Raw genomic sequence first — 12,155 nt, 5'->3', positions numbered from 1 at the left:
GCCAGTGTCCCATGAACTGGAATTGTTATCCTAATCTAAGTGTATTTACTACTAGCCATCTTGTTATATCTACCAATCTGTAACATACACTTTAAAGTAGGTTCTGCACTGAAATTTCTTTTTACAATACTTTTGACAAAAGCAAAGTGAACTCAGAATTTGAAATCAGTGAGGTTTGATTATAAAACCTCATTCTTTACCTAAGAATAAAAATATAAAAATTCAAAAACAAAAAAGTAGGCGCCTAGACTCTTGTAAAATCAGCAAGCTCCCTTCGCACTTTTATCACTTCTTCCTTTTACAGACTCTCCTTAAAAAGCTCAACAATGTGCTTTTAAATTTAAAATTCATTATTCTTCATGGCAGCTCTGATATTTTGATGATCAGAAGGAAATGGAAAGAAGGAAACCAGATGAATAAAGGAGAGCACACCAGGAGACCACCACTAACTCACCCCAGATGCTCTCCTAGCACCATGGTTATTTCACTCACATAACTTTTCTTGTAACTGAAAAAAGTTCTTCATAAAACTGAAGTGATGTTCCAGGCTGCTAAAACAAGCAGAGTTTTTAATCCTGAAACACTCTTTTACTTCCACCTCGAAATTCTACTAACGTGAAATTACATCTACTCAGTGCAGCAAAATTCTGCATCCAGGGAGTCTTAACACTTCATTACAACCAACATGAGTCCTGAAGTTCCCTCCTGAGCACAGCTTCACCCTTCTCTTCCTTAATTTCTCTGAGTTCCCAGATCAGTCCCTCAACCAACACTCAGATCACATCCCCTTCATCTCATGGTTCTCAACAAGATGTACTACAAGGAATTACAGCTTCCACGCTGTCTTCCCCACTTAACTTGTTTCCAAAGCCTCAATCATAGTAACTAATGTATGTACAATTTTGAATCCCAAAGCACAAGGAGCAGTAAAAACTGAGTGAATAAGTGAATCTAATTTTAAAAATTCAGAAACCATCAATATGTAGAGTTTTTCGTTATAAAATAACCTGCTTTGTTTCAGAAAACAAGGACTTACTATCGACTTAAATTATACGGTACATTCATTAAAAACTAAAGAAAGGGCTAAAACAACTCTTACACTCTCCTTTTCACAAAAATGTTCCTTTTAACAAGTTCTAGGATCAAACTCTCTTGATATTATCTATATATTTAAAATATATTTAACATCATACATATACATAAGAGATATCCTGAAAGCAAAGAGTGTAAACAATAAATTACTAAAAATTATAAAGAGAAGATACTTACTGAACTCCAAAATCTAGAACTGATGGCTGAAAATGTAAAGCTTTTCCACTAAATAGCTTGTCTGAGAAGCTAAAAAAGACAAGACAAGACAAATTAATTTTTGTTGTACTTTTAAAATTTGAATGCTGAGTTAAGAGGATATACTTAGGCCGATAGCTCTCATAAGATATAATTTTACTCCCTTATAAAGGAGTCGGAACTAGATTTTAAATGTTAAAGCTGAATTATCTGAAGCCTAATATAATTCTACAGCTGCAAAAATTTAAGATACTCTTAGATTATGGTTAGTATAACTTCATACCAAATATATAGATTCTATAAGCATTCAGATAAAAAATGAAGATTTAATTTTTAATAGGCTTCATTTCTGGGGGAATTCAGGAAACATATCTATTTTCACAAACCCCAAATCAAGAAAAGACACACAAGGGCGGGAGCTGAGGGTAAGGGGTTGCAGAGGGAGGGAGCTTCGGCCTCCACATTCGTTAGACAAGTTGTAACAGAGAAAGGATCAGGAGCATAGCCAGGGCTGCTCCCAAAGGCTGAAACCATCACCAGGTCTGTATTTTTAAGATTAACAAGCAAATAAAATCTCATACGGCAGGTCATATTTTCAGCAGTTGTTAATCATTACTATGATTTCATTTTCCTTCAGAACCAAAAGCCAGAAATTAAAATACTAAAAAACATATAAAGACATGAAAAAATAAGCTATAACAATATATACACATACTTAAAGACTTAAAATACAAAATATATGTAAAAATATATATAAATATAAAATATATACACGTGTGTTTATCAAGAAAGTATTAACTGTCATACGACATTTCCTTTAAGAAACTCTTTTTTTAAAAAAAAAAAACAGTAGGTCCTTGTTGGTTATCTATTTTAAATATAGTAGTGTATACTTGTCAACCCCAAACTCCCAATCTATCCCTCCTCCCCCATCCCTCTCCCCTGGTAACCATAATAAATTCATTCTCTAAGTCTGTGAGTCTGTTTTGGTTTTGTAAATCAGTTCATTTGTATCTTTTTTTTTTTTTTTTTTTTAGATTCCCCATATAAGTGATATATTTGTCTTTCTCTGTCTTACTTCACTTAGTGTCACAGGACATTTTAAAAGCCATGTACTCCAAAAATACTTAACTGGAGAAGCTCCTAAATGTAGCATGCATAACTGTTTTCAGAGACTCAAGTAAGTTTTCCAAAATACAATCTTTCCATGTTCTCCTCCCGCAAAGTAGCCCTCCAGCAAGCACAGTCCAGAGGCTGGTCCAGGAATAGACATTTGAGTTTGAAACTTGCCGGCCCACAGAAACGCTATAACCTTCAGCAAGCCCCTCTCCCATTTTTCTTGAAGGTGCAAACAATACAGAGAACCCCTTCCAAAATCCTCATCTCATAGGAAGAATCCTGGTTGCAATCTCTTCTTCCCCTCTCCACTTTTCTGCCTCTGTGTAAGCTTCCCTTCCTCCATCCCCTCTCCTAAGAATCCTTTCTCTGTTATCTCTTATCTGTATCTCCTTTATTCTACCTCAGCATCAACTGTATTAATAATAAAGGTGACCTCAGTGTCCATCTGCCAACCTCCTCCCTCGTGTCCAGCTCGGGCAGGTGAGAGGTATGCTATTTACTGGTCTCTCTCAAGCCCCAAAAGGCCAGTACTAACTCCATGACTTGCTTGCAAAAAAAGGCCACAAACACACACCCAGTTGCCTCCAGAAATATTTTAAAGAGCCACAGGAGGCGACATAAAGAGGTGCCAACATCAGACGCACCGCAGTCACCCCCACTCCAGACAGAGATGGTCAGGGCTCAGCATTCCAGAAGGAAAAGAAAACAGGCAACTTCACATGCCAAGAATGATCTTAGAAAAGTCAGGCTACTATATTAGTAAAAAGTAAAATAACTAATGAGAGTCTTCTTCCTGCCTTGGGTACTGAAAGTGGATTTATCATCAGATTTCACACACAACTTCTGAATGAAGACGAGGTTTTGGAGGATTTAAGTAATTCACCCAAGATCACATAGTCACTAAGAGGCACAGCCAAAATTCCAATGCAGATCTGTCTATCCAGGTCAGAAACCTGAACCCTGCATGGAGTTCAAGTCCATCCAAGTTCACATGACCTACCCAAGGAACCAAGGCAGTGTCACCTGCCAGGACAGGGGCAGGGCTTCAGAGCTGAGACCCAAAGCCGTCACTTAACTTCTCGAAAGTCCCAGCCTTAGTATCTGTAACATGAAAATAACAACGGTATCCACCTTATAGTTATCATGAGGTTAAAATGAAATAATAATGCCTTTGCTACACGCCTGGCAATAGTTAAGTGCAATAAATATTAGATCGTGTTACTAAGAGGATGACTGTCATCTAACAGCAAAAGCAATGAGAACAGATGGAGAGGCCAACTGAGCGTGGAGTCAGAGCTGACCTCAGGATTTAGAAGTCCCAAATGGGGTAGTAGTAATTATCTCTGAATAGAACAAGTGAAATATAAACCTGGGCTGTCTCACACCATAACAGAGTTTTCTAAAACCCACGAGCGGGAAGTTTTTCATACCCAGTGAAAATCAGACATTTAAGCAGTATGGTAGAAACTTCAAAGAAACTATTTTTTGACCTCACAATGGAGAAATAAAACCATGTCAGTATTTTTTCCTAAAAGTCACAGAACAGATTTATCTTTCTCATTTGGTCAGTTTCAGCTCACTTGACTTTACCATCTGGAAACCAGATCAAGTTGTACAAGGAGATTTAACATCACTATATGAGTTAAAAAGTTAGTTCCCATAGATAAAACCATTTTAGACACAGGTACTGACCTGGAAGGATCTCACGCACATACCTATGACCTCGAATATTAAAGACTGAAGGGGGAAAAAAGCAGCAAACTGCCAAAATTTAGTCAACTATGGACATCAACAATTATCCTCAAATATCAGTGCTAGCTAGAAAATCATATTGTGTTTAGAGATGCCAAAGTTTTCATCTCTAAATCGACAACATCAAAGAAATAACTTAAGCCTCACGAGCTTCAGAAATAAAAGATACACTGTCTTCCCTTTCCTTTTTCTCTCAAAAATCAGCATTACCCTCTTCACATCTGTACCCTTAACAATACGGATGATTCTTTTATGTGGAAGTCCACCTGGCCTCTTGTACTCTTAGGAGTCCCCACATCTGCCATAAAATAAAGGCATGCATCTTGTAAAACTAAATTATAAATTCATGCCATGTATTTCTAACTTTCACCCTTTCCCCATCTGCAAGATGATTACAAGGAAAAGCCCTTTATTAAAAGAGAAAAATAAGAGCGAGCCTGTTCTGCTTCTACAGCAGGAACGAGGCACAGAAATAAGACATAAAATTGACAGCAAACTGAGGCGAGGCACTCCTGTTATATGGACCCCGTCCCATGCCCACTTATTCTGAAGATGCCCTCCTCCTGCAAAGAGTCGCGCCTTCCCTCAGCTTCAGGACATGTGGACAAGGAATTCCACACATGCTTTTTTGAAAGAATATCTTTGCTTAAGATTACCTGACTTTTTTATCTTCTTTCTCTCTCTTTTTTTTAAACTTTGGCCATCTTTTTTCTCTGTATATAAAACAAAGAAACACAGTTCGAAAAAGTGGCTAGTAAGAGGAAAGAAATTTCACTAGAAATGAGAAGACCTTGGGTCAGGTCCCAGCCAGGAGCTCCCACATGACACAAGGCTTGGTCTCCTCTTCAGAAAATCGAGGGGACTGGGCTGGATGATGCCAAGATCCTTAGAAAAGCACTCGGATGCCCAGTCCTCCTTCCTAGGAAAATTAAATCGATCTGCGAATATCAGACACACCCTTTAAGAAAATTCAATCCAGTAACTTGGATATAAAAATGAATTAACTATAACCAACTGTTCTTGCCATTCACAAATGTTATCCAACCAAAACACATCATTTCAGACGCAATGCTCCTCCTCTTGGGAACAAGCATCAGGGCCCAGGGGCTCGGGCCCCTGCCTCACAGCCCTCGGCTGAATTCGGTGTGGCCCAGCTGCACGGGGCGCGGGCGGCCGGCTCAGAAGAGTCTCCCCTGAAGACTGTGATCCAGGAGGCCGGGCCAGGCTTGTGTGCCAACAGGCAAAACTCAAAGATCAAGAGAGTTCGAAGCGCAGGGGAGGAGAAACTTACTGAAAGAGTCAGGAAAGGCTTCGAGGGCTGGGGCTCCACCGACAGCAACCCTCAATGGAAACTGAACCAAGGCACCTCCAGCCAAGCTAACAGCTTGAGGAAGCACAGGTCACTTTGGAGAACACCCTCTGAGCATCTGGTGGCTCCAGCCAGATGCAGAGTGGGGAGCACAAAGCCGGGTGGGGCAGTGTGAGCAGGGAGGAAGGAGAGCGCAGACGGGAGCGCAGCCCTGAGACTGAGAAGGCACTGCCACTGACAAGGCCACTGCATTGTTAATCCCCTTGGACCCTGAGCAGGAAAGAGGGACTTCTAGGACTCAGCTGCTATTCCCAGGGACCATGGAGGAATTCAGTACTTCTCCCTTATGCAATGGAACTGGAACCCACCGCTGTACAGATATAAGAAGCCCCAGCCTGCAGCAGCCCTTAGGAATCTTGCCCACAGTCAGACTGGCCACCGCAGGGCAAGGCCTGCACAGCCCCACCAATGGCACTGACGCTGCCCTGAGTACCCCTCGGACCCATCGGTACCAGCTCTAGGGCCTTCAGTTGAAGAACAAACGGCCCAGGCTGCACGATTTATGAAATGAGCTCTGTAACTACACGAGTTATAAAATTCTACATCATAATTTTGGTAGTACAAACTATGTTCTGCTTTACTTTTAATTTAAAAATTACTTCTCCCCAGAAGTCTACTGAAAGGAAAAAAATATGAAATACACAGGCATGTCTACTTAAGTTAGAAATGTCATTCTTCCCGGTAAATTAACTATTCGCAAAGAACAGCTTAAAAATGGAGGCAGAGGGACTCCCCGGCGGTCCAGTGGTTAGGACTCCGCGCTCTCCCCGACAAGGGCACAGGTTCAATCCCTGGTTGGGGAGCTAAGACCCCGCAAGCCGCAAGCCAAGAGGCATGGGGGGGAGGGGGAAATGGAGGCAGAAACCCGTATTCTTCCCCATTAAATTCCCAGAGGGGAAAAAAGTCATTTGGTAGTAGACGATTTTCCTAGTTTCTTCTACTATAGAAGCCCTGGGCTTCAAAATCAAAGTCGAGGAAAGTCCTTGGAGCAGAACAGTGGTCTGTTGGAGGCGGTCTCACTGACAAGAGATCTGGGATTTCAAGCCACCTGGCGCGGTGACGGCCAACCCCTCCAAGGCCAGGACAAAAGTCCTCCACAGCAGTCCGCCCCGAGTTGCTGATGTCCTTCTCCATCCAGAGGAGGTGTTCCTTCTCTCAAAGACGACCACTACCTCGCCTTTCTGCGTGGGTCCTGGGCTGATTCCAGGGCCTCCCAGCCCCATCCTGCCCTCCCCAGGGTTTTCACCATCTCCTTACCCGCGCCGTCTTTCTCGTCCACTTACACACGTGAAACTCACGCCCCTTCACTTGAGAAGAGGCCCTGATGCTTCTCACCCGCCACAAGCCCTCTCTGCCCTTCGCAGCAAGCTGCCGGTGAGAGTACCGATGACCGCAAGCACGTCTACTGAGCACTTACAGCGCACGGATGCTGTGCCAAGCGCTTGATTACCCCGTGTAACCCCATACACCCTGTGGGTACTGTTAGTACCCCGCTTCCACACACAGGGACACAGACGCGCTGAGCGCTTGATTGACCCGTGTAACCCCATACACCCTGTGGGCACTGTTAGTACCCCGCTTCCACACACAGGGACACAGACGCGCTGAGCGCTTAAGTGGCCTGCCGAAGCCCATGCAGCCCACTTAGTAGCCGGTGGTTGAAGGGGACCGTGAACCCGGCTCAGAGCCCCTCCCCACACTGCCTCCGGCCCCCTTCTCTCCCGCATCGCCCCCTCCCTCACCGAGACTGCTCTTGCTAAGGTCTCCAGGGATAACAAGCTGTGACCTCGGGGACCGCGCTGACTCACTCTCGGGGCTACTCTCTCCCGGAGTGCCCTCCCTTGGTTTCTAAGCCGTCCCGCCCAGTCTTCCTCCCACCCCTGGGGCTCCCCCTGCTCACCTCTCCCAGGTCACCCCTTCCTCCGCCCTTCCTCAATTCTCACTCTTTCTGGACCATCACACTCACCCCTTAGGCTCACCCATCACCAACAGGGAGATGCTTCCCATACAGACATCTGGATTTTTCTGGCTGTCCAGCATCTAAGCTTCCTTACCACATTCACAGATTTGCCACTGTCACCCCTGCTGAGCTGTGAAAGGGCCAATGACAGGTGACCTTGAACAACACTGGGGCTCGGGGCTCCGCCCCCACACAGTCAAAAGTCTGCATTAACTTTACAGTCAGCCCTCAGGATCCGCCCCCTAGCTGTGGTTCTGTGCCCACAGGTTCCATCAACTGGGGATCGTGTAGTCCATATCGATAGAAAGAGAGCACGTCTAAGTTCACCTGCACAGCTCAAACCCGAGTTGTTCGAGGGTCAACCGCCCTAGTTTTGGTGGCCGAGCTTGCTGCCGGGCGCCAGCACACGACCTAGACTTGGCCAGGCTCACCGGCCCGGGGCAGGGCAGCGGCTAATGATGCCACAAGGGAGGAAGGAGGTGGGGCTGTTCTGGGGTAGTAGCCACCACAGACGGGGAGCGGCAGGGGCCGGGGCGTCCTCAGCAGTCTCCTTCCAGGACACGCTCTGGCTGTGGTTCTCGCTGCAAAGTCCCCTGCTTGCTTGTTTGTTTTCTGAGCCTGGTTCTTAAGTCTTCCTCGAGATTCTGTCCGCTGCCCAACATCTTTTCAATGAATTCCTTTTCTGCTTAAATCAGCCAGGGTCGGTTTCTGTGGTCTGACTGATTCATTTCCCAAGCCTGTGTATCTGTGGCCTGGACTCCTCTGCTGAGCTTCTGACTCGTGCTTCCATCTGAAGCGGACACCAGCCCGCAGATGGCCCCCCGGAACCCCCAAACACAATCCAAGATGGAGCTCAGCGTCTTCCTTGGTCTCCCCAGTGGTTCACGGCGCTGTCTGCCCCTCCTGGTGAGCGACAGCCAACCTGCCCAGCCGGGAGCCCTGCTGACACCCTGACTTCTCTACCTTTCTTAACTCCACACGCGGCCGACACTGAGGGCCGTGCTGGCATCTGACACGCTGATACCACACAAAGCCATCCCCTCCTTCTAGTCTCACTAGCAGGACCTTACATTCAAAAGACGTTACATCTGCACGTTAAAGAATTTTAAATATATTATTGCGTTTACACATTTAATCATACCACAGTCCACATGCTATAAAGAACGCCTTTAGTTAAGTGGTTAAATAACCATGCAAAAACCTATAAAAGAAAAGGCCAGTAATTAAGCGTGTGTTTCCTACTCCCAGCCCAACTTTCTCTTTACTGTAAAACATGGCTTCTCATCTACAGTTTAAAGACTTAACATCTTTTCCTAGACTCTACTATATGTTAAAATAGTTTAAAATGATTTTTAAACCTGCAAAATACAAAATACATTTTGCACTACCTTTCAGCTCTAAGACAAGTTAGCATGAAAAAGTAAATCAGTACTAGACGTCTCCAGCAGTAACAGTCTTGGCCAGATGCTACACGTGGTGAAGAGGAAGCCAAACAGAAATTCACACAAACGATAAGTGAATGGGGAGACTGGGAATGAAGGCCTTTTCCTCCTCAATCATAAGTGGACAATGCCAGCTTGTGCAATACGGTAGCTATATTTAGAAAACCAACCAACGTGCCCATATAAATTTAGATATTAGTTCTCTGAACATGAACAAGCTGGTTTGTTTTTTTTTTAACTGAACAATTGTTGACTTACACTATTGTTAGCTTTAGGTGTACAGCAAAGTGATTCTCATATATACACGTTCTATTTCAAATTCTTTTTCATTATAGGTTATTACAAGATACTGAATATAGTTCCCTATGCTATACAGTAAATCCTTGTTGTTTATTTTATATATAGTAATGTGTATCTGTTAATCCCATACTCCTAATTTATCCCCTGCCCTTTCTCCTTTGGTAACAGAAAGATACTCACTGACATAGAGAACAAGCTATTTTTTAAAGCTCAACTATGACCCTTTAAGCAACTTGGTATATAAATATCACTTTTTCTTCAACAAAATAATTTTATTTCCTAACACATGGCAAACATATATATCCAATGTGTACTCATCTTGCACATTTATTCACAGATGACTTCCAAACTACAACCGCCTTGATATTTAAGCAGGAACTAAACATTACCTTAGTTGATATGAAAAATGCTTTTAGATGGATAACAGTATGAATATACTGGATTGGTCATAGCAGAATTTGATTAATTAGATTAGTTCTATAAATTTAAAGCTTGGGAAAGCCACTACTTTTGCATCTGACGCTCTCAGACGAATAGGATGCAGCAATATCGGCTTGTATTCCAGAGAAATTCCTTTAGTTTTTCTGGTGATGGAACCACCATCACCAGAAAAAAAGCGGCAATGTCAAATCCCACCAACACTAATTCCTTCACTCTACCTGCATCAGACGTTACCGCAGCCAAGGCAGTTTGACCTAAGAATCCAAAGAAGAATAAGAGGCTGCCTGACTTCCATGGGCCTACATATCACATATCACTCAAGGTGGAGCACAGTCCATAAGAGGAAAAGATGCTGTGAAGCAGGTTCAGAAAAGCTTTCTGGATGAGACGGCGTTGAGCAGGACCAGAAGGCTGGATGTGCCGTGTTCAGGTGAACATGGAGGAAGGGGTTCCCGACAAGGGAAACACAAGTGAAGGCGCACGGACTTCAGGAAGGTTGGTAACACAAAAACGGAAGAACCTAAGGGGATTTCTTATAGTTTCTTGGGAGGATGAAAGAGTCATCCTATATAACTTCAAGGTCCAGAACAACATTTGAATTCAAACACAATGCACTGATTGACTTTTTTAATCCCAACGTGAGCAAATATATCAAAACAATTTCAGGCAATTACGAAGAATATTAGCAATATTGTCCCAAAAAATCTAATGAAAAATGCCTAAGCGTTTTAACTGTCCCTTGAAGGGCCAGCCCTCCTGGCCATGGCATCTGCGCGCTGCAAAGAGCAAGGATTCGCGTGCTCTGAACATGCCCCTATTCAACAAGCTCAAGTCCTCTCCCTTTAAAAGAGAAAAACAAAATCTACCCTCTGAATGAAAATTTTTTTTGAAAACAGGAATGTAGAAGAAGCTCTTCTGATTGGCCTATCAGGCTTTCCACTTAACATACTAACACAGAGCCCACACTTGCCCACAGAGCATAACTCACTACTGCCAAGCTCACAGCTTACACGATAGAACTCCACCGTCAGCATGGCTTAAACCCTGATTTTTCTCATGTGAAGCCCAAGGCTTACTGACACTGGAGAAACCATCCCGAGTGTGCCCCGAAAAACAAGGACTCCTTAACACGAGACAGAGAGACTGGGGTTTTCTCCTAGGGATGGAGGGGCTAGTAACTTAAAAATGTGTTATGTCAAAACCAATTTGCCCTTGAGAAATAATGGTCACGGTGTCATGGTTTCTCCCACAGGGTTCTGTGGCACAGACTGGCCCTCAACATTCCTTCTCTCTTTCTTCCACTTCGTTTTTGGCTGGGCACATTTCCCAAGCTCCCTTGCAGCTAGGTATGGCCACGGGACCAGGCTCCAGCAAATGGGGTGTAGGGTCCTGTGGCGGGTGCCAGGAACTCTCTGGCCCTACCTCCACCCTTCCTCCCATCCGCAGCCATGAACACAATGCCGCTACCTCGCACCCTGAGGACCAGGCCGGTGCCCCAGGCGAAGGAATGTGGGGATCCTGGGGGAGCGGGGATCCCTGAAGACTGCCTGGAACCAGAGGCAGTGTAAAGCATGTTTTAAACCTCTGGTACTTTGTAGCTCTGTTACCTCAAAAGTTAAGTCTAATTGAAACAGCTCTCACCCTTTTCAAACATCAGAACTGCCAGGGGCCACTGCTCAACAGAACTACCACTATCCAAGAGCCCCATCCTCCCAGCCTCTGCTTGCCCTGGGGAGGTGGGTCCAGCACTGCCAGCCTTTCATGTGGTCCAGAACCAGAGCTTCCCAATAAATCAGCAGACTAAATGGCTACAGCAATAAAAGTAACCCAAACCTGACAGCAAAACAAAACTTCTAAGCAAAGAAAAGACGGTTCCTGCTGTCCCACACTGGGAAAAGCCAATGACTACGGTGGTGGCCTACGGTGGCTCTGGTCACACAATGGTGCCAACTGAGAAACGCCTGTACAGGAACTGCCCTCAGGACCGGTAATACAGAAACTGTCTTCTAGTTTAGAACCTATCGTTCTGCCTCGTAACTGCACATGTAGGGACAAGTCTCACACAGGGACCTGTCAGGACCTCTGTCAGACACTTCAGGGAACCCAGACCCGTGTGACCACAGCAGAAATAAAAGAGGTGCTGGAAGGAACACACAGGTGATGTCCCCACCTGGCCTTCTAGGAACAAAGTCCGGGCAGGGGCCTCACCAATCACAGCCCAACACCAAATACACTGCGGGGAGGGCAAGGAGTAAAAATTATTCTACTCTTGAAAGACTGCTTGGAACTTCCTCAGTCATTGATACACATGACTTTCTTCCCCAGGGTGACTGCAGGAACCCTACAATGGGGAAAGGCTATCTTCCTGCCCTATTCAAAGTCCTTCAACACCGTGACAAAGTGCAGAACTCTTGCAAAACCAGAAGAGGAAAATCGGGGCCAGACTGTGTCCTGTTTCCTAGTCAGGCTTGGGAGAAAGGAGTCC

General features: G+C 44.6%; 1 protein-coding gene across 7 annotated transcripts in view; it reads right to left on the bottom strand.

The window, feature by feature from the left end:
- Positions 1 to 12,155, bottom strand: part of TMEM131L (transmembrane 131 like) — a 159,652-nt gene that overhangs the window by 85,578 nt on the left and 61,919 nt on the right. For 5 of the 7 annotated variants that reach the window (XM_049709058.1, XM_033403554.2, XM_033403574.2 and 2 more), the window contains one exon: positions 1,270 to 1,338. The exons of 1 other annotated variant lie outside the window; for it this stretch is intronic. In XM_049709058.1, coding sequence (XP_049565015.1) covers positions 1,270 to 1,338 — 69 coding nt within the window. Of the gene's footprint in view, positions 1 to 454; positions 493 to 1,269; positions 1,339 to 12,155 lie in introns of those variants that run through there. One more of the 7 variants, XM_033403600.2, reaches the window with a different exon arrangement.

Source organism: Orcinus orca, chromosome 4 (assembly GCF_937001465.1).
Source record: "Orcinus orca chromosome 4, mOrcOrc1.1, whole genome shotgun sequence".
Taxonomy (NCBI): Eukaryota; Metazoa; Chordata; class Mammalia; order Artiodactyla; family Delphinidae; genus Orcinus; species Orcinus orca.
This window is presented reverse-complemented; position numbering and strand designations above follow the sequence as displayed.